Below are 22,358 nucleotides of genomic sequence, written 5' to 3'. Positions count from 1 at the left end.
TAATTTTATTTCCTATTATGAATGAGAGAATGTTGTCTTGTGATGCATCTTAATGGCCTTACAGGGAGACTGCGCTACAGTGTTTTTATCTAGCAGCATCAAGTGAGAGTGAGATGTGAAAAGTAAGAAGGGAAGCATTGCATGAAAGCTCTTTTGTCACAGCAGATGCTGGAAATATTTAGCAGTGGCATGTTAATTAGGCATTACAGTAACACTTCCAAGTCCGGGATATGATGGTGTTAAATACAGTGAAAAATGAGACTTTGTATGAGAAAATATCACTTTGACTCCACACATTCCCAGCTTACAACAGAACAACTGAATTACATGTGGAACAGCAGAAACAATGGTACTTTCACTCTACCATTTTGTTCTATCTTTTCAACTTTTTCATAGCCAGGTAGTTTATAGAGACATTTATTGTAAGATAGGATACAGTGATTGGTATGTATACCAGTTTTTATGACAAAGTTCTTCAGTCATCTGATACATGAATTATCAATAACAGAAACAGTATTTTTCCTAACTTTGACATTATCTGAGAATCCCTGTCTTATAGCAGATGGTGGAGGAGCAGGTGCTGGAGCAATAATACAACTATCTTTGTATGTCACAGCACTTTTCTACTAAATACGGTAATTAGATGGCCTTTTAAGACACCAACTTATTTCCTGACACTCATGCATTGTATGGACAAGGCAATGCAATTTCTTGCAGCAGCACGATCTTCCTACAGTACAGACATATTTACAAAGCCAGTGAATCAGCTACAGATTTTAATAAGCCTGGCATGACTAAACCTACAACCTCACTGGTAAACGGTGTCTTTTTACAAAGGAAGGTAGCTAACCCACTGCACTATCCCAGTGTAACTTCTCAGACAAGACATGGGAAGTTCATATATCTTAAATTATGTAGTTTAATCAGTTTATGAAAGGGTTTTATGATGCATTGCCTGCAAGAGCAGGGTAAGCAGACTTTGCAACCTTGGTGTACTTTCTACCTCTAGGCTTTGATATCTATGTGGCAGAGGTGAGCCTGGTGTAAACATCCAGACATCTGGACCCAAGCCCTCTGGAAAATGTCCAAACTTCAGCCACTGTGTGGGACCAGGCAGAGCTGTGTGGGTCAGCAGTAGCAGTTACCTGGGTTACACGAATGAGGTTCTCTCACAAAGCTTTTAGGACCTTGCCTACTCGAGAACAGGGAGAACACCTTCCAGCCCTAAGACTCTAGATGGATCAAGGCTCCTGAAAGAGAGAACCAAGATGTTCATCCAAACAAACAAGGTGTACTCTAGAGGCTGTCAGGCCAGAGAGTAAGCAAGAGTGATGGGGGCCACTGGTAAAGTTATCTAAAAAACCCTATCTGCAGAGACAGGGAAGAGGAGCTGCCCATCAAACTATGCACTTGAACACATAGATATCGGCACATAATGGCTTTAAGTCATTTTAGGGAGAAGTCCTAGAGACTGAAACTTTTTTTTTACTGGCAAAGAAGTGCCTGGCAGAATGGTTACAGTTGTATTCCTAGATTCCTTTTTACTTTCAGGAAAAAGTTCAAGGGAAGAAAGAATGAGGGCAAGTAAGTATTTAAAAGTTTTCTTCTTTCTACTTGGATCACTGTGGGCAAGTGAGGAAACGGAACGGTGGGAGGAAATTCAGAAGAACATAAGCTTTTTGTTGAAGCCCTACCAGAAATTAACTTCTAATGTGTTGCTCTGGCCACATAGTGTATGTTGTAGGCCTCTTCTAAGACAGTCTGTGTGCAAAGACCTACACATAACAGAAGGGGAGCAGGCTATCAGGAAGCAAGAACTGAATATTAATCAGTTTATGAGATAGCAGAAAGATTTGAACACACAGGTGGTAAGTGAGAAATGAACAAGCAGAAGGCCTGGGAACAGTGGCCTAGAAAATTGTGGGAAGGCACTGTAGGCCTCTCCGGCTCATCTGAGTTTTCACTTGCATCCTCCTTGCAAAGTAAAGCATGGGACTAGAGCCTGCCCTTATGTGAAATCCAGTATCCCAATGCTAGCCTCACATAAAAGCCCAGGTTTAAAGCACAGTTAAATCAGGCGTAACAGGTTTTTGAAGATGGTTAAAAACTGGGACAAGAGCTTAGTGCACCCCTGCAGTGATGCAGACTTATTCTCATCCTCCTGGCAGGAAGGCAGCTGGTCTTCTTATCTGCTAGGTCAGCAACTTTGTGAAGTCACCAAATTGCAAAAAGTGGTAGATAGGGTCAAGAATAGCACTGCCATTCAGAGGGACCTTCACAGCATGGAAAAATGGTCCAGCAAAAACCTCCTGAAGTTCAGCAAGGACGAATGCAAAGTCCTGTATCTTGAGTGGAGCAACACCACACAATAAGACATGGACTGATTGGCTGGAGACCAGCTCTACAGAAAAGGATCTGGGTACCCTGGTGGACAACAAGTAGAACAAGGTTAGCCTTGCAGCAGTGAAGACTAACCACATTAGCAAGAGGCCTAGCCAGCATGTTAAGGGAAGTTATCCTAAAGATTCTCCTTTATTTGGCACTCATTTGGAATACTGTGTCCAGTTTTGTGCCCCCAGTACAAAAGAAATAATAATCAACTGGAGAGTCCAGCAGAGAGCCACTTGGATGGTTAGGGAGCTGGAGTACTTGACATACAGGGAGAGAGAGGGAACTGGGCTTGTTCAGCTCAAGAGGGCTAAGGGGGGAAACCTACAGCTGTTTTCATCTGTCTTAGCCATAGAGAAGATGGAGCCAGACTCTTCTCAGTAAAACACAGCAAAAAGATGAGAGGCAATCACTGCAAGTTGAAACAAGGAAACTTCCGATTGGACATAAGAAAAAATTCTTCACCATGACAGTGGTTAAGCACAGGAACAGGTACCTAGAGAAGCTGTGAAATCTCCATCCTTGGAGATTTTCAAAATGCAATTGGACAAGGCCCTCAGCAATCTGACCTAGCTTTGAAGTTAGCCCTGCTGTGAGCAAGGGGCTGGACCAGAGTCTTCCAGGGGTCCCTTCCAACCTACATTTCTCTATGACCTGTACCCATTTTTCCACTATTAATTTATATTGTCATAGCTATCTGGTGTTAAGCATTGGTTCCAATATGGAGTTTCTTGTTCATGGAAAATGTTGACATTTAGCAATTTTCATTTTTATTTTGACAAAAAAAACTTTTAAAAAAAGAAATATCTTTCTAGAATTTTTGTTTTGGGATTACAAAAAGTTAAAATTTTTCTTTTAAATAATTCCTTATTATAGAAATAAACAATAATTTCTTATTTTCAATTTAATTATTATTCACAGATTACTTTTAAAAAGACTGTGAATTTACAATAGCACTGCCTTATTTTTTTCTAGGAGAATATGTTCTGGGGGAAGATGTGGCTTCATTTTTTCCACCTGTCATCTACTTTAAGTTGTGGCAAACTGCATTCTATCTTTTCATGGCTATTTATTGAGAATACAGACAAGCAGATTCCAGGGTATGGAGGGAGGAGGGGGACAGTATTAACATAAACCTTGCAGTCTTTCTTTATACACTGCGAAAGCAGAAAGGGACATCTCCCCTATCCTTTCCCTGTCTCATCAGTTCTGAAGGCTGCCTAGTTTCACCAAAACTGTTCTTGAAGCCTGCAGAGCTTATTCTATTGCTTTGCTGACAGACCACAGAGGCCAAGAAGGGAGCCTTAGCCCACTTCAGCCAGATTTGATGTGAAGCACCACAGCTTATGGCCATTGCTCCATACCACCTCCCAGTCTGAAGTTCCACTGTGCCAAAGCAAAAAAACCTACACTGAAATCCACTTCTTCCATAGCTTGAAGGAACACCTGCAAAAGGATGGCTGCAATGAACTGAGCCAAAGAAGAGGATAGCATGCTGAAACACCAACTTCACTGAAGTCAGCCCTAAAGCTGATGTTAACAGGGCAGGTTTTGACCTGCTGTACAGAAGCAGAGAGGCAGGGTTCATAATCCCTTCCTCCTGCTGGTATCTGGAGGCAAAGGAATTTCCTAATTACAGAATTGACTAGTTCCTCAAATAGTCTAATGACATATGAACAAATTTACACACATACCTTTTAATACAGCTAACTAAAAAGTAACAATTGCTAGTACACATTAAGGTCAAAAGAAACAAATGCCGAGATTCTAGAACAGAACTCCTCGATTTTTTTTCCCTTGGGATGTGGTAAATACTTTTGCTAAAGTCTACTGATCAGAAAAAGCATACAAAGTACCCCTCTATTATCAACGGGATTTGTGAGAGGTGGAGCAGTTATATCTATTTCAGTCACTTGACTTCTTCCCTCTTCTATCCCATAGGGTTGCCAGCACACACCCCCTAGGCTGCACTGTCTATCTTTCCATGCATAGTCACCCCTAACAAGCTGTGCTCTGCTGAGCTACCTCTGTTATTTGGGCCTAGGTCCACCCCACAGACAAGCTACAGAAATATTCCCAAACACTATGGTATGGTACTTATTTTCACTTGTTTTCTTCACAGACGAGTAAAACATTCACATGACATGCTAAAAAGGTTGTGAGATGTTCAGAAATACTCCAGTAATTCTGAATCTTAAGGTTGCATCTTAAGCTTCCAACACACTCAAACATCTAAAAACTTTCTGATATAATCTGGTACAAGCATCTTCTGAAGCTTACTAAACCTTTCTATTAGTCACTTGTGATGTATTTCAAAAGTGTAGAATCACAGTTGTGTCACAGACCTCAATTTGACTATAATATAGTATAGTCAATATAATATAGCACTAACAGCACAAACGTCATGAACTCTGTCACAGCCTGCCCAGTGCCTGCAACTTCAACCAAACGTATTCTTGCCCCTGGTCTTTGTAATACTCCCAATATCAAACAAGAATGGAATTAAAAACACAGTCTTTTGGAAGAAACACATTGTTTTAAAGCTCAATCCTTACCTCAAGTACAAAGAGTGTCTATTTTTTAAATTTAATTAATCATCAGTATAGTTCCTGAGTGTTCATTTCAAAATCCAGGTATGCAAGCATACAGTAAAGAGCACTTAGCAAGTTAGCAGCATCAGCAACAAATCTCCTTTTTGACACAAACCTACAACAGCTGCCTCATGGTCCTCACACAGATCTTTAGGAACACTGACCATTATCGTTGATATAAGACAGTCAAGCCCATCACACAGAAAAAAAAAAGTTTGCTAACAATTCTCAAAGAGGTTTTCTAGCATTCCTGATTACCTAATTATTTTGATACAGGACTAAAATGAATGGAAATTTATATCCAATCAATTTAATTTTTCCCCTTTGCATAGGGGTGGCTCACTGCTCATACGTAGCACAAAACTCTGCCTAGCAACAATGTCTAGCAAAGGCAAATGGAATCTAACTCTGTATTGACACAACCAGCATGAAACGAGTTAAAATGAAACAGTTCAATGATAACTACATGGAAAAAATGTGCTACAGCAGCTCTTAGTGACTTATTTTATAAGTGCTTTCCTGAATTGTGAATTGTTTTTTCTTCAAGGATCATGCTGCTGCTAATATTTTTGCTCTTTGGAAAGCCTTGTGACTTGCCAAGTATGGTTTCATGAGGTTTTTGGTTCTTTATCATCACACTACACCCTCAGGTTGGTTCAGCAGCAGCTAGGATGCAGGGACAGGTTTCATCTCAAACAATCTGACATCTGCAATGTTGACAACTACTGCAACTACACTGAGCTGCCATCCACATTCCTTAACTGTCTGGAGAAACAGGCACCTACACAGAATCTTATTACCTGACACTAAAACAGGCTAGCAGAACTGCACCTTAGAAATGCATGTTTGTCACCAGTGACTACAAAAGGAACCCAGATATTAGTGGCTACATGTCGATGTCTAAAGTTAACTGAAATAAATCTCACCTTAGGAGTCTTTCTTTCACACAGAGAAAAGCAGTTCAGCAAGTTGCCCATCCTCAAGGAAAGCCATGAAAAAGACTTAGTGGGGAGAAAGGACTACCACTGGATGAAATAATAGCATTTCTTAAATGACAAGAAGGAACAGGTCAACTACCCTACTTGGACACTAGGACATATCAAAGACCTCTGTGTTTTCTACAGAATGCTGATGTTTTTTCAGAGAAGTTACACTGCCATAGCTACAATGGCCTAAAGAAGTGAGATATGAGGTTTGCTGCAAGAATTAATTTTACTGAAAAATATTTTTCCCCCTTGAAGTGGTCATTTTTCATGCAGTGGTCCAAGACAAGATGTCCTATCTGATGCTCTTCTGTTCTTGAGCTTGCCACAGGGCTGAAGGTGGTTAGAAATAACTTTAGTTTGGAGGTGGAAAATATTCTTCAAAGCAGAACTAGCAAAAAAACTCATGTGTGTTATGAAGTTCTCTGGGCAGAAATGTAGACATAACCTCTCTCCACACTCTTATATTCCATGAAGGCAATTTTACAGTTAGGGAATTTTGCACGTAGACAGCAGAGAGATTAGGATTATTTAAATCCACTTGAGAGAAAGGCTTTAATTTTACTATCCACCCACTGGGAGCTCCTTATGCACAAGTTTTCACTTCATTCCTCTGTAAAGCTTTTTCTTAAATCACCCCTGAACCCCATAAAAGGTGATAAAACAGCCTGTCAGCAGGAGCACAGAAGCAACAAAGGAGCAAAACTAGAAACCTAGGCCTTCCAAGCCCCACTACTGCAACAGGTCCAGATTTGTATTCAGTTATAATAGTTTGGGTCCATCTCAACTTTGGATCAAGCTGTTAGGATTTTTCCCCTCCCAGATGTCTTCCTGAGCTGAGGAACACATACTCTCCTCTTCTTCACTGATTACAACATATACTGTATTGTATATGCATATACATATATGCATATACATGCATCTGTGATATATATACATATACATACAACATATACATATACAATATGTACTATATGGTACTTTTATGAAAGAAGGCAGTAACATCACTTTCCAGCCAATCCTGGGAATGCAAGACAACTTTAGGTGCTAACAAACCTGAAAGAAGGCCTCACAGAGTAAGTGTCTGATAATTAATAGAGGCTGGGAATGCAGCCCCTCTGAAACTGGAACATGCTGATTCCAAATTTTGTTCTAATTTTATTTCGAAAGCATCTCACTGAGTTAATTTCATATTTCTGCAGCATTTGTAAATATAAATACATGTCTCTGTAATATTAGAGGGGCAAAAATGTGTCAGTTTACTTAACTCAATAATAAATGCCTGAACATAAAGATCACACCAAACAAGCCAGAGTTTCACTTTGTTAACATTAAGACAAACAATTCTTTGGAGGAGGCTCTGCATGAAAAGTTTTGCTTAGGTCTGTTTTATGATACGAGAGTGTAACTTCAAAGAATTCCAATTCTGTCTGGTCAAAAAAATCACAAACACCACTCCGGAAGGTAGGTGTATTAAAAAACCTTCAAAATAAGGAAAGTAGGAATCAATAGCAAGCTGCAGTTCAATGCAAGAATAAGGGTGTCAAGTCTCTGGTGATCCACATTCAAGCTTGGATTTTGTCATAAGCAAAATGGGTCTGTTCTGTTCACAACTGTCACCAACGACATGTCTCTACATCAGACCATTATCCTATTCCTTGGCACAATTCAGTATAATTGGCAGTCTCCAGAGGAGAAGAGACAACTAGAATATATTAGCGACGAGATGAGAAGGTCACAGTATAGGTCAGGAAAGAGCTCTACTCAGGAACTTCATTGCACCTGCTCTTGCTATGCCTGCCTTTCATTTCACCAACTTCTGAAATCAAAGCAGAAGTTGTAGACACTATTTAATTTTTCCTCAATAAAAAAGGCAAAAGGTAAACAGTCCCCTCTTATAACTCACATTCCAAGTTAAGAGTAATTAATATTATTACTAATACTGAAAAGTCCACATAGCCAGCCTTCTACAAAACACATTTATATAAACAGTTAATATGAGGATGTCACTACTGACTTAGTATCAAAGCTGAAAGTGTGTAACAACTTAGCCCTTGAAGAACCTAGAGGCATCTCCTTTCAAAAGAGAAAAAATGACAAAATTCTCTACCAAGCACCTCATGGAATCTATCAATATATTTATAAAATCATGTAGCTCTCATAACATGATCTCAGTACAGCATCCACTCATCTATAGCCATCACATATGAGGAAAAAAAATACAAGCTCTTCAGTTTGCTTCCTTATACTGCTGAATATATCACAGTACAGTCCAATAAGGGCATACCATCTTACATTTTCAGAGTCTCAACCTTTTGCATTTCTAAAGAGATTAAAAGACCATATATACACTTATATGTGTGTGTGTATGTCTTTACAGACATATTTATGTATGCTCACTGTAAAGACCTTATACTGTGAATGGTACTGAAGAAAGCTTACACTAGCTTATTTTATTTCTGATAGAATGAGAGGCCTTAAGAAACAGCTGAAGATAGACAAGACATTGAAAAGAGCTGACAGTTTCTTCTTGGAGGGTAAATTCAGAGTCTGATGTGAAAAAAGAAGAAAAATCTTTCTGCTGTCAAACAAAGAGCTGTCTATGTTTGGGACAGTTGTCTTCAGTTAATGAATTTATGCACTTGGAAAATTGGCCCTCCCCCAGTCCCTTCAATAACAAGAAACACTGTGAGAGGTCATCAGAGGTATATTATTTATCATGACATGATAGCAAAATATGGGAGAAGTTCCACACGCTATGTGCACCATACAAAAGAGGCTGACATGGGAGTAATCAACTAGATACCAGTAAATAATGAAGCCTAGAGAAACCTGCTTGCTTTTGTGTAGTACAGCCGGCTTCTGCACGGACAGCACAAGTAAAAAGTAGTTCTGCAACATAACTAATGAAGCCTGTATCCCTACAGAAGCACAGATTGTGAGTGATTGACTTAAGTGTTCAAAAGGGTGCAAATGCAACAATTGAAGTTTTTCCTATCATAAAGACATTTAAGAAATTTAGGTCTCCCTTCCCATATTCTCCAGTAGGTAAAAAAGCCTTTTTGCTCAGGGAGAACTTCCATAGTCTCCCTCTTCCTTTCACACAGCCCTTAGGTATAAATGTCTTTCAGCTTCCACTCCTCTCTTAAATTTGACTGAAGTTGGCTCACATACCCAGAGCTATTGTTAGGGGAGGGAAGGAAAGCTTAGGTGACACAGACATATCTACATGTAACAGGACCACAGAAGCCCTATTTCCTTATAGAACTCCTTTTTCACTTGAAGAACGATGGAGCCTGAGGTTGCAAATATTAAAGAAAAAAAACCCAGAAATACAACATTCTAGTACCATGTTTCCTATGGAAATGTAAGTTCTCTCAGATCTCCTGAGCCTTTATTGTTATAAAGACAGAGTAAAGATCTCTGTGGACCTAGCTCCTTCTGTAGCTCTTAAGCAGACTATAGAGATACTTATAATTTGAAACAATCAGCTCAGACAAGTTTTATTTTAATCATATACAATTAGAGATAGAAACCTAAAGTCTTCCTGTTGTCTGATAAGAAACTTTGCAAATGACTATCCTTTATTTCTTTCCCACTTATTATTTAAAGGCATTAAAAGTTTCTGGTACTGTTAACTTAGGTACCGTTCATCAGCATGTCCATAATTTATTCACCGAGGCCAAACTGAATTTCACATTCATTATTAGCTAGACTTTTAGCAAGTCTTTGCAGTCTGTATTTCTTTATTTGTACTCGTGAATATGAAGTCTTGATAAACACTGACTGCAAGAATCCACTACAGCTCACATATACAAACATGCATACCTAACACTTTCATGCCAATTATTAAAATGATCATAAATCAAAAATATACTACAGAGAAATCTTAGTCTTTTCATGATGCACAAGAAGCTACTGCAAAGCTGTGGATATTTCAATTAACAGCATCCAAATAAACCACTTCTTTCATGAATTAAAGCAGCAAGGTTTTTTAAACCAGAAGAAAGCTCTCACTTCCAAAATAAAAGCAGAGAATGGGGGGAAAATAATTTGTGTAAAACTGAAGATATCAAACTCCTTGACAGTGTATGTGAAACTCTGATACAGGCCATTATAGAAGATAAAACAGCTGATCAAGGAGGTCGTGCTGTCAAAGCAGTCAATGCTTAGCTGAGCAGTTATGCTCAGCTGAATAAAATATAGGCTCTATAACAATGAGCCTTTTTCTCCCCTCCCTCTTCTCTTTTTTTGAGCTCATGACTGCTTACAGTCTTTAGATCAACAAGATGCCAGATAAGCAAAAATATGGAAGGCTTTAAATGAAGTATTTGACGTGGCAAAGCAGTCTTTATAGATCAGAAGTGTTTAAAAGGCAACTGTTGCTTGTTGTGTTAGACAACTGTAGTTGAACTGCACATCAACAGGTGACTAAATCAGTGGTTACCTACTTAGGTTTTACTGTTACTCATTATTCCTTTCCCTTACAGTACCTTAGAGTCCATTTTTCCTTTCCCTTAAGTACTCTAAATTAAGTCAGCAGCATAGCCTGTCCACATGGCCAGCCAAACAACTGACTTGTTTTTGACTTTTTTTTTTTTTAGTATTCTCTATCCCACCTTAAAATAAAGTCACTGGCTGTACAGGTTATCTTTTCTTGCTAGGCACAGAATTTAAACAAGAGTTCCTTACCTCTGCCTTTTGAAGTGAGCTGATTTCCCTATTTGATTTATTTTTCCTTGTGGTAAGTTTTCACTCTCCTTCAATATGCACAGCACTAAGTGATTATAGGATCCTTTTTCCTTTGATAAACAATGTATTAGTCTCAGTTTCCACAGCCTTTTTGTAATTTGCTACTACTTCCAGTCACTAGAATTCCCTATTCCTCAACTTTCACTGCTCTCAAAACATAACTCGCATACCATTACATTCTCAAATTCTGCTCCCCATCTTGTGTCTTCCCTTGTACATTTAGACTAGGTACTAGGGCATAAGCACGCGTCAAGGCAAGTATCCTTATAGCCCTGAGACCACATTCCTGCTTATTCTCGGTTTTGTTCTTTTCTGTAGTACTGCTACTTTAAGAATTGCTTTATATTGGAGGGGGGGGAAGGCAGGTGAAGGAGAAAAAAGGCTGCTTCTGCAACCCAATGTCAACAGTCAAACCTTCTATCAAGGTTGCATAATCAAGAATATTATCTTCCTACTATGAGCTGATGTTCAAAAATGAATTGCAACATGAAAAAGAGGCTAGAATAATTCTGTCCAATAGTATGGAAAGGACTGATTGGGTTACATGAATCTGAAGAGCACATCAGCTATGAGAATTAACTCATTCTAATGCACTACCATATATGTATGTGTACACATAGAAAGACAGCTGTCTGACCATCCAAAGAAAAATAAAAAACAACACCCAGAAGGGAACTTGAGTGATTATCTGAACAGCCACTTAGTTGTACCTCAGCCTGTTTGCATGCGATGTTATTTTAAAAAATAGCTATTACTTTTCCAGGCCTCCCATTCTATTTTCCTCCCTAAGTATCCTCAAAGGATTTTAGATATGTGGAAGAAATCCCATAGAGTTGTGCACCAAGAAGTAGTTTTCCTAAATTGTCTTTGACAGCCATGCAATTATATTATTTTTAAAATGAAAGTGGGTACCTGTTTATATCTTTCCTCAAAGTGCAGTTTGAAAAGCAAGTATACTCAAATATTTTATGTATAATTAGCATGGAGTAAAATTTAACTTGCATTTAGGAAATAAACAAGCTATTCAACTTCCGTTCTGGAGATAGAGAAGCACATGACCAGCTCAACCAATCTGTTTTATTTTAACAAAGATGTTTTTACTTTCACATGCTTGTGCACAAAATTTGGCATCTCCCATTCAGAAAAAAACATCTTCTGGTATAAAATCATACATCAATGTTCAGTTTAAAAGAATCTGCTTTAAACTTCAAATTGCATTTGATCAGGAATATGGTTATATATGAAAACCATAATTATAATGCTTTAGTTGCTGCATGTTGAACTAAGAAGAAAGAATAAAGTTAAGACTTATTCCATTTCCATATACAAGTTTTATTGCAATACCTGTATTCTAAGCATACAGATACAAATACACAATGACTCATGACAGACTCCAAACCCTGTCCAGAGAACTGGAAAGTTCATTCAGTATTTGAGCCAAAGTTGATAGAACTTCAATAGCTGATAGGAAGCTCCCCCAAACTCTCTCCAAGAACAACCAGGATCCACAACATTTTTGGTCCAAGATGCATGATTTAAGTTCGCAGCTGAGTCTATGAACGAGTGTATTTACCCCAGATGTGCAGCATAAACACAGAAGCAATAAAAAGAAGACTCATGACCAAAACTGGAACAGGACCACTAAAAATAAAGAAAGAAAATGCATCAACATAAAAAAGCAACAACAACAACAAAAGTCTGCTTTGTCCAAAAGCCAGTATCAGCCACTATCACTTGTATTTAAAAGTAATTAACAGTTCACTATTGCTTATTGTCATGAAGTGAATCTCCAGACTTGTAGAAGGTTATAATCTCTATTTACTAATCAGATAGCCACCTGAACAGACATGTAGTCAGATATAAGAAACAACAGAGTCCTCTAGCGGCTGGTCAAATTTTGGCATAAAGTTTACATAATCTAGTAGCTGTCTTCTCAGAGTTTTTATTTCCTTCAAAGACCGCGGCAGTGGAGAGGAGGTAGGTGGGGGGTTGCAGGTATGTTTTGTTTGTTTGCTTGTTTTTTGAAGAGATGGACAGAATGTCAATGTTAAGTCCGTTATAAAATCATTACCTAAAATGTACAATTCCAACAGATTTCTTAATTTTTTTTCCCTGCCCACTTTTATGCATGATTTAGAAACTGTATACAGATGTTTTTGAAAAAAGCAGCTTAATTTTAGGATACATGTTGACAGACCTAATCAGCTGTTCCATGCCATCCTGAGACATAACAATGACATTCTATTACACTGGTCAACATTGCTTCATACCACCTGGTATCTGATTTTCAGCATGATATTGGGAGAAACACTGTAAATGCAGTTATCCAGCATTCAAGCCCTAACAACCTTTGCAGATTACTCCGAGTTTCAGTTTACAAGCAGGGAGATGTTACTTGAATACAAAGTAAAAACAAAAATGAAATATGATTGAAATAATTTACTAACATTTTTATGAGATCTTGATCCACACATTTCAAGTGTTCATAATTATTTTCCACAAGCAGTTCTAAAACTCAACGATTATCTATCATGCTCAGACTTATCTGGGTATGGAAAACCCTGAATAGATGTAAAGCATTTAACAAGCAAATTAATGACACAAAATACAAACTGAAGTACACAGTGACTACACAAGTGTGACTACACAAGTAACCCCTATCGAGAGAAAACTTTCACTAAGTAACAGAATCTGCTTCTCAAACGCCGGTGTTTCAATTGTTGAAGATTATGTCCTACAAGAAATATAAATCATAAGTGATATCAGGTGCACAACATCCTTAACATTTTATCTGAATTATTATTTAATTCATTTGTGCCTTTAACAGTAGTAATATATAAGCCATTCATTGCCTATAGCACGTAGGGATAGACATCTATTTGCCCAAGAGGAGCACTACTAATTGGAACAAAGTAAATGAAAATAAACAGGATTTTTACATGCAGATTACATTGGTACCATTACAGAAGTAATGTACAGAAGTTTTCAGTACTGACATCATGTCTGTTTCAGTTCCACAGAGAACCGGTTAAAACACTGGAATTCTCCTCCATATACCTAAATCTTCTCAGCCTTATATGCTCAGTTAAAAAAAAAATATATGTATGTATGTATGTAAAATAAAACCAATTCAGGCACCCCTAAAAATTTCACATTGTGTATTCTCAGAATTGTCTTACATAAGGCTGCATACCAGTACCACAAGTCCAATTTGATTCTCTATCATGGTTCCACAGGGAACACTACCATCATTCTTTAAGCAGGAAAGCTGAAGACAAGATATAGAAACCACAGGTACCAAGTAACACAGAAACAGCAACAAGCTTAAGGAGACTATTTTGGTTTTAGCTCTGTTAAAACTCCGTATTTTGTGCTTTAAAGAGAAAAATATCATATCTCACTCTCAACCACATCCCACACAGCTCCTCTTGCTAGTATTGCTTTTAAAGACATGTATTTTGCAGCATCCCTTATTACAAAAAAAAAATCTTCTTTCCTGAGGCAAAACAAACTTGCTTATTCAATGTATTTCTTATTAATTCTGATGTTAATTATAGACAGTAAAAGTCTGAAGCATAAGAGGTACAAGTATGCACAATAAAAATACACAACTTTTGATCTATAGCAGAATTGCCCCCATCTCAGTTAGTACCTGTTCTTAGGTGTTTTTATGAATTTTCCAAATTCCTAATAATTCTAAGAGTACATATTTTAAACAGCACAAGAAAATTTAAAAAAAAAATCATGTTAAGCTTTCACACTGCTTTATGTAGTGGTGGTCATAACCATTTTTAAAAGTAGATTCTGTTGAAGCATTTAACTGAGGCAACGACAATCCATCTATAACCCATTTTCATTTTAAAGCTTACTGAATAGAACAGAGACTATAGCAATAGGATGATACAGAAAGCATAAAGCTGTAAGGAAGGAAGGAAGGAAGCTGCTCCCAAGCCGTGGTTCACAAAATGTTATCATTTGTCTGCAGTTGGGCTGTAAAACCAACTCACTTCTACAAATTTTTGTTGCTTCCATTAACAGTCTGACCATAAAGGTACCCATGGTGGCTAGCAAAACCGCTCTCAGGGCTGACTGTTCCACAACCTTTAAAGTGGGAACGTCTGGATTGCAGCACAAGTAGGAGGGGAAAATCTACTGACTTGCTTGTATTGAAGATTACATTACAGATGTATTACAGATGCATTAAGAATGCATTACAGATGAGTAGCCACTCAACAGCAAAAGGGAGATGAAAAGATTCAACTAGGAAACTTACTGAAGAAGTTGGTGAAGCTGTTTTGACCGCTTTTAATCACAGCTCCATTTAAAAAAAAACTACCTAAAGGCAGCATGCTTCTGTTCTTTCAGTTTGCTTTTATTCATTTTTTACCTGAGTTTTAGTAGACTACACGATACACAAACGACTTGCCTATCTGCACAGACGTGCTCTAGTACATTACTTATGCTCATATTCTTTGTCTTGCATGCTCCTTGGATTCAGAATGGAGAAAGCAAGATCTGCAATAAAAAAATGCCACTATTTTGATGGTTTACAGTAAGGTTTATATATATATATTTTTTAAAGCAAACAAGTCAAGCACATATGAAAATGAAAATACTTAAGATGTCAGAGAAGGTACAGTTTGTGACACAGTCACTATCCAGACTACCATAAGCCCTCTCTCAAACATTCTCCTTACGCAGCCAGCTGCAATGTATTTTCTAGCCCTCTTTAAGAGCCCCAGAATAAAATACTAATAGATTCTAGAAGAAAAGAAGCAACAAGGGGATCTCTGGGTCTCCTGAGCCTCTTCAGCTCAGCAACAAAAAATAAGAGGCTGTGAAGTACAACTTTACAAAAAACACAAGTCAACACTGTGACTTAGCACATAACCCTGTCAGCTGAAATGCTTCCTCTACCTCCATTACTCAAGTGTTAGGCTGGTTAGGCTAGTTTGGGCAACTAAACTGAATGACTGAATCTGGTTAAAAAGTAAAAGAGTAGGCTCTCTTTACAGTTTAAGGAACAGTACCACCAGTTATTTGACCACAATCTTGGAAGGTTAATCTTGTAATAACAGAGATAAACAGAGTATTGGAATGCTACTCGCTTCCAAACTTTTAATGTAAGAACTAAAATGGTTTGTCTTCACGTTTTTGATTAAAAAAACCCCAAAACTCAAATTCTGCAAGCACATAGCATATCAATTGTATTATGTTTTCGAAAGGAAGATGAATGGTCACAATATATACAATTATGTGAAAAATAAAAAGCTAATTAAGAGAGAACAATCTTTATCATGATTACACAAACATATATGTAGCTGCCTAAATTCACTGTGACGAACAATCTTTCATAACTTCAAAGGGACTGCTCACAGTCTTCAAAGACCACTTAAAATAAACCTAGGTGATCACAAAATAGAACACTCTCTTTTTTTAAACAACCACAGTCTGAAGTTTAAAAGCAACCTCTCCAGGTTTGCAGATCAAATATTAAGTTTCCTCCCAAATCTAAGCAGCCACCAGTTCAACATGTTTTCCCATGCAGACCAGAACCTTTCAAAGATTAAAAATTGAATAAATAATAGAAATACATAATCCCCATACCTGCCACCACCCATGTATCCAACTTACACTTTGAGCCCTGGAGAGTCCTCAGTGTAGAATCGCCACATCCCACCAGTACCTGTGGATGTGGCACGGCCTGCACTTCTTGTCCCGCAGCTGGCATTCTTCCTTTAGGGAGTAACAGAATGAAGCAAAGGCCAAAACGCATTAGTGATCCACAAGCTCCTAATACTAAACACTACAACCCCAAGAAACTCTGTAGGTGCAAGACGTTTATACCAGCCTGTAAGTTGGGCAAGCCCAGTTCATGAAGCCTGGCACAGCACCCCGTAGGGAAACAGTCAGTCGCACTGGGGGCCAAGGAGTTAGTCCCGTGTGAGCCCTGCCTGGGAAACATGCACGGACGCCCATACCCCAGCTCGCTTGCAGTCGCTCTCCACCATCTGTTAGGGCCACCCGGACACACGCCGCAGAGAAAGGGGACGGACACGGCCCCGTCACCAGGCTGTGGCGGGCACCTACCTCTGGCGGACGGTGGAGCCGGCCGCGCGGGGAGACACAGCTTTGCTGGGGGAGCGGCCGGAGGCGCCGACGCTGGTGGCGCTGGGGTTGGGCCCGGGCTGCAGAGAGAGGAAAAAAAAGGGGGGGGGAGAGGGGGGAGATACTTCAGAGACGGCAAAAACAGCCCGCGGGCAAGGGGCACCCCCAGCATCCACCCCGGGAGAGGAACGGCGCGGGGAGGGGGCCGCACCATAGCGCGGGCGGTCGCGGCGGATCCTCACACACTCAGGTCTTCGCACACAGCCAAGCCACGTCCCCCGCCCGCGATGCCCGGCGCGGTGCCCCGCCCACCGCCAAGGCCCACCCCCGCCCCTCACCCCGAGGACCTGTGGCTGCCTCCATGATGCCTGATGCAACACTGATCCCTTTTCCCTTTCCCCAGTGCCCTCCGAGGACGCTTCCTAGGCGAGCTAGCTCAGCATAACCTTTCGGTCGCGCCCGCTCCTCTACTCGCAGCTGGGCTAAGGCGACCGAGCGGGAAAGAGGGGGCGAACTGTCGGGCAGCGCCGCCTCCACCCGCAGGCGGAGAGAGCGGGACGCTGGAGGCGAAAGCTGACGTGTCCTCGGGAGCCGGCTGCCTGCGCATGCGCGTTGCCGCCGGCTGCGGGGGGCGGAGCGGGGCGGGCCCTTGGCAGCAGCCATGGCGGCGGCGGCAGGGAGGGGTCCGTCCGTGCTGTTCCTGCACCCGGACTTGGGGCTGGGCGGGGCGGAGCGGCTGGTGGTGGACGCGGCGCTGGCGCTGCAGGCGCGCGGCTGCCGCGTGCAGATCTGGACGGCGCACTTCGACGCGGCGCGCTGCTTCGCGGAGGCGCGCGGGCTGGCGGTGCGGCGCGCCGGCGGCTGGCTGCCGCGCAGCCTGTGGGGCCGCGGGCACGCGCTCTGCGCCGCCCTTCGCATGGCCTTCGCGGCGCTCTACGTCCTGCTGCTCAGCGGCGAGGAGGTGGACGCCTTCGTCTGCGACCAGGTGCGCGCCGTCGGCTGGGCCGGGCCCCCGCCGCTGCCCGGGCCCAACCGCGCCCCTTTCCTGCTGCGGGCGGGGGTGGGGGGGTGCGGCGGCCCCTCTCTCGGCGCCCCCCGCCTCACCGCGGAGCGCAGGGGGCGCGTGGAGCCGCTCGTGGGAAAGGGAGGGCGGCGCTGGCAACACGCAGCATCGCAGAAAGGCCGGCTGGCTGGTCTCTCTGCGCGGGCAGCGGGTGGACGGAGCCCGGCATTGCTCCTTCCGGGGTGCAGGCGGGTGGTGGGGCGGGCGCAGGCCCTGCTGGCGCCGGTGTTCCTCCACTCTCTGCTGGTGGCGTGACTTGCCAGGAGAAGGGAGGTGGGTGGTCCCATAATCTGACGGGGCTTGGGGTGGGAAAGGGTTGAGGAAGAGGTGAGGGAAGAAATCCGGAGCCTCGGCAAGAGGGTGTGGAAGAAGCGGCCGGGGGACTTCAACTGGGTGTGCTTGAGAGGAGGGAAGGAGATTAGGAGCTCGTGTTTTCACCTGGCTTGGACAGGGCTGGCTCTCCGTCCGCAGCTGTGAAATCACATGTGCACACTAGCAGCACTGACATGAACAATGCTTTCTCTTGTCCTGTCTCTCCTGGTTGCACTAGGTGTCTGCTTGCATTCCCATACTTAGATTGGCCAGAACCCGTAAGAAGGTTTTGTTTTACTGTCACTTCCCTGATCAGCTTCTGACGAAGAGAGAATCTCTTCTAAAACGCATCTACCGAATTCCACTCGACTGGCTGGAAGAATACACAACTGGCATGGCAGACTGCATCGTTGTCAACAGCAAATTCACTGCCAGTGTGTTCAAGGACACGTTTAAGTCCTTATCTCATATAAACCCAGAGATCCTCTACCCATCACTCAACACCAGAAGCTTTGAAACAATAGTTCCTGCAGACATATTTGACCTGATACCCAAAAAGAAAAAGTTCTTGTTTCTTTCCATTAATAGGTATGAGAGAAAAAAGAATCTAGCATTGGCTCTGGAGGCTTTGCATGAGCTTCGTGGGAGACTTGATTCTCATGAGTGGAATGAAGTTCACCTGGTTATGGCAGGTGGCTATGACAAAAGAGTTCTGGAAAATGTGGAGCACTATGAAGAGCTGAGGAGTACTGCGACCAAGCTTAGTATTAGTGACCAGGTGACTTTCTTGAGATCGTTCTCAGATGAACAGAAAATCTCTCTTCTTAGTAACTCTGTGTGTGTGCTTTACACACCAAGTAAAGAACACTTTGGCATTGTTCCTCTGGAGGCAATGTATATGAGATGTCCAGTTATAGCAGTTAATTCAGGTGGTCCTTTAGAATCAGTCTTGAATAATGTTACAGGATTTTTGTGTGATCCTCTGCCAACACAATTCTCTGAGGCTATGGAAAAATTTGTGAGAGATCCTCTCTTAAAAGACACAATGGGAGCAGCTGGGAGAGCCAGAGTTATGGAAAAATTTTCATCAGAAGCATTCACAGAACAACTGTACCAATACATATGCAGATTAACGCAATAAAATTATATTCTTGTATTATATTTTACAGTTTTGTATGTTTGATCTTTATAGGGGACCAGTATTCAATGTGACTGATGAAGAACTCGAACATGTGAGTTTCCTTGTTATGCTGCTCAATACAAAAAGTAACAAGCAGAAAAGCTCCTGCTGTTTTGTTAGAAGGTTCACATGGTAGGCTGATTTGCCATTGTACAAGTTCTATGTGATGTGCCTGGAAAAATGCATAGTTAAAATTGCACTAGACTTGCAAGATTATCACACATCTTAATACTGTATAGTATGGCTAATTCAATTTAGAAAATGTAAGTTTGTACAAATAAGACTTGGTATTACAGCACAGCTTTATTTTTCTGTAAAGCTGCCTTTCAAACTTTCATCTTTATTAGTTTGTAACTGAAAGAGCTGGTATGGAAAGAATTGCACAATCCAACTGACTGCATGGTAAAAAAAAATAAACAGCATCCTTAAGGATATGAGTGGTATGGTCTTAAAATAATTGGCCTTCTACTGTATTACTCTTTTAGAATTGCATTGTCTAGTCACACTGGGTATCATGAACAAGCACACGAGTGTTTGAGCAGGAGGAAGCTGAGACAAGAATAAAGTCAAGGACATCAGACTGCCTGGAACAAAGATATTAGTTACTGTGATGAAATTCTACATCTATGCAGATTATCTGCTATGCTTAAGGATGTAATTTTACTTTAATAATTTCTGGTTCATAGACACTTGAATAATACTCTCTTTATTGAAGACTTCTTTGTGTTCTAAATGGCAGAAATAATACTTTTTAAAAAAGCAGCAATTGGAACAAGGGATAAAGATAGATTTTATTTTGCCTATATTAGTGTCAGCTTTTCACTATAATTTTTCTGAACAGTTTAGCTGGAAGAGGGCCCCTACACTTCTTTCCTGATGAAGTGGCTTTATATATGAGACAGTAGTTCTGACTTTTTTCTTTTCTTTTTTTTTTTTTTTTTAACTGTAATATCTGGTTTTGGGCCAGGAATATCTGTGTATTGTCTTCTACTTTTTTTTTTCCAGATCATCTTTACTGGTTTTTTTTTTCGGTACATCTCTTATAATACACTATTACACAATCCATACAGTTGAATTTTAAGCCTGAAAAATGGATCGAGTAATTACATAGCTTCCTTGCTCTCTGAAATCCAGTTTTATACAAAAACCATAATTTTATAGTCTGTGTTCTGCAATATGTATTAAGATAAAGTTTTTAGATGTTCTTACATTTAGTATGTCACAACATGCTTTCTGTGTGACAAACAGACCAGTCTTTCCATTGCGTAGGATTGCAACCTAGGTCTCAGTATAAGGCTTTTACTTAAAGTAGAACAAAAACAATTTCACAAATTCTGTCCATGCCTTTAATTATAAAGTTAGGATGCTATAATAGTTATTCATTATGTCTTGGGAGCCAGTGATCTGACAGGCCCTATTTCCAACAATTCTGCTTATTTGAGAGGAATTGGCAAACTTCAGTCTCCTCTCTTTGTTGCCTGCATTAGCACTCCTTCCCTACCCCTTAATCCACTTGAAATACAAAGTTTTCCTAAGTCTTTGCATAACATTTTCAAGAAGGAAGTAGCAATGAGTGACTGAAAGAACTGGAAAGAGAGCAAGAAGATAACTTCTGATCATTGAAGGTAATGCTTTCAAGAAGTATTTGGCCTGAGTATTACAAGCTACAGTTAGAAGGTGCAAGATGGTTGGTACCGATTCCCATGGCTACTTAGTTTATGTTACATTCAGCTTTCTAGCTTGCACTAGAGTTAACATGGAGTTTAAGATATGTCAGTGCATGATGGTCAGGATAGCTACAGGATAGTTCTGTTCACAGCTCCCAGCATTTAGAAGTGGGTCCCTTTTTTCAAAAATGAAAAGCATTCAGTCCTGAAAAAAACAATGCTGCCAGAAAGCGGTGGTAGTATTCTGAGAACATCCGATATATTCGGCTCTGTAGATCAAGGAGGAAGCAACCCATCCAAAATCCAGCAGGATGGTAAGAAATAGGAACAAATTTGTTCTGCCTCCTCAGGCACAGAAACAGGAATTTTGTGGGAAGTGCCACTGAAATAAATTCATGCGAGTGGTGTCAGGGCTCTGGATGCACCAATAGGCCTTATTAGCATTGAGCAGCCTCACCTGTGACCTTCATCCATGCACCCTCTGCCCAGTGGTCCAGGAGCTCCATTTAAGCACAAGCCTTGGCCTCCAGCCCTTTCCTGAGCTGTGTTGTAGGTAAGCCCGTGCCTAGCCCTGCGCCTCACTGCTCCTGTTGACTGGATTTCATGGATTGATCTTGGACCTGATTTGTCATCTCGTAGTTAGCTGATGATCACTGGACCGTCAACAGAACTTCTTAGCATCTCCAAGCTGCCTTATTGGGTACTGTGGAACTGTGCCCTGGTCAGTGAGGTCACTGTCCCTGTATGCTGTGGTCACCCTTGGCTTTTGGCCCATCTTCTCTTGTGAAGCAGCCTCACTCGCTCTTCTCCCTGACAGTTAGCTCAGGCCTTCTCAAAACCTGGGCTGGCCACCATGGAGCGTGGCCCTCGGTGGGCAGGACCTTGCCCCCGAGGCTCCCGTTCAGCTCCAGGCTAACCTCAAAATCATGCAGGAAGCTAATGGTCAGCATGTAAAGGCATGACACAACCCTTTGGGCTTCTTCAACAACATCTGATCCCCAGTTTCCTGAACCATTCAATGGGGACTGGGCAATGGTATGGGGATTTATGAGTCAGATGTGGCTAATCTTTGCAGCCTATTCATGGGTCTACACAAGATACTAGATGCTCAGCAGTAATAATCTAGCTCTCTGGGGTGGCTCTTGATTGGATGAAGCCCTATGTGAAGGACAATGACCCTGTGCTCCAAAACTGATAACTTATTTAGTGCTTTGGAGTGTTTTTTGGGAGACTGCAATTGTGCAGTTGCCAGGACTGTCTTGCTGGAGCTCCAGAAGGGGAAGGAGTCAGTCACTGGCTACACAATTCAACTCA

The 22,358-nt window shown here is 41.1% G+C and overlaps 2 protein-coding genes across 2 annotated transcripts; one reads left to right on the top strand and one right to left on the bottom strand.

Moving 5' to 3' along the window:
* Positions 1 to 12,022: 12,022 nt before the first annotated feature.
* On the bottom strand, positions 12,023 to 17,135 carry SEC61B (SEC61 translocon subunit beta). Its single transcript, XM_013957754.2, has 4 exons — positions 17,034 to 17,135; positions 16,805 to 16,902; positions 16,349 to 16,450; positions 12,023 to 12,355 (listed from the first exon to the last, which is right to left on the bottom strand). Exons 1-4 carry the CDS (start codon positions 17,034 to 17,036, stop codon positions 12,268 to 12,270), a joined length of 291 nt encoding a protein of 96 aa, XP_013813208.1. The 5' UTR covers positions 17,037 to 17,135; the 3' UTR covers positions 12,023 to 12,267.
* A 333-nt stretch (positions 17,136 to 17,468) lies between these two features.
* ALG2 (ALG2 alpha-1,3/1,6-mannosyltransferase) lies at positions 17,469 to 19,358 on the top strand. The gene is made up of 2 exons (XM_067292416.1): positions 17,469 to 17,807; positions 18,436 to 19,358. The coding sequence occupies exons 1-2, from the start codon at positions 17,484 to 17,486 to the stop codon at positions 19,336 to 19,338; spliced, it is 1,227 nt and encodes a 408-aa protein (XP_067148517.1). The 5' UTR covers positions 17,469 to 17,483; the 3' UTR covers positions 19,339 to 19,358.
* The last annotated feature ends 3,000 nt before the right edge of the window (positions 19,359 to 22,358 follow it).

This window comes from Apteryx mantelli, chromosome 2 (assembly GCF_036417845.1).
Source record: "Apteryx mantelli isolate bAptMan1 chromosome 2, bAptMan1.hap1, whole genome shotgun sequence".
NCBI lineage: Eukaryota > Metazoa > Chordata > Aves > Apterygiformes > Apterygidae > Apteryx > Apteryx mantelli.
The sequence above is the reverse complement of the archived record's forward strand: the minus strand, read 5'-3'. Positions and strand labels throughout refer to the sequence as shown.

What these genes read in the sequence shown, in the direction of transcription:
- SEC61B (XM_013957754.2), bottom strand. An exon ending in GGCTCCACCGTCCGCCAGAG is followed by an intron (nt 16,451 to 16,804) that starts GTAGGTGCCCGC and finishes TACTCCCTAAAG; the next exon opens with GAAGAATGCCAGCTGCGGGA. An exon ending in GACTCTCCAGGGCTCAAAGT is followed by an intron (nt 12,356 to 16,348) that starts GTAAGTTGGATA and finishes CTTTATTTTTAG; the next exon opens with TGGTCCTGTTCCAGTTTTGG.
- ALG2 (XM_067292416.1), top strand. Translation starts at nt 17,484, where the DNA reads ATGGCGGCGGCGGCAGGGAGGGGTCCGTCCGTGCTGTTCCTGCACCCG. An exon ending in ACGCCTTCGTCTGCGACCAG is followed by an intron (nt 17,808 to 18,435) that starts GTGCGCGCCGTC and finishes TGGTTGCACTAG; the next exon opens with GTGTCTGCTTGCATTCCCAT.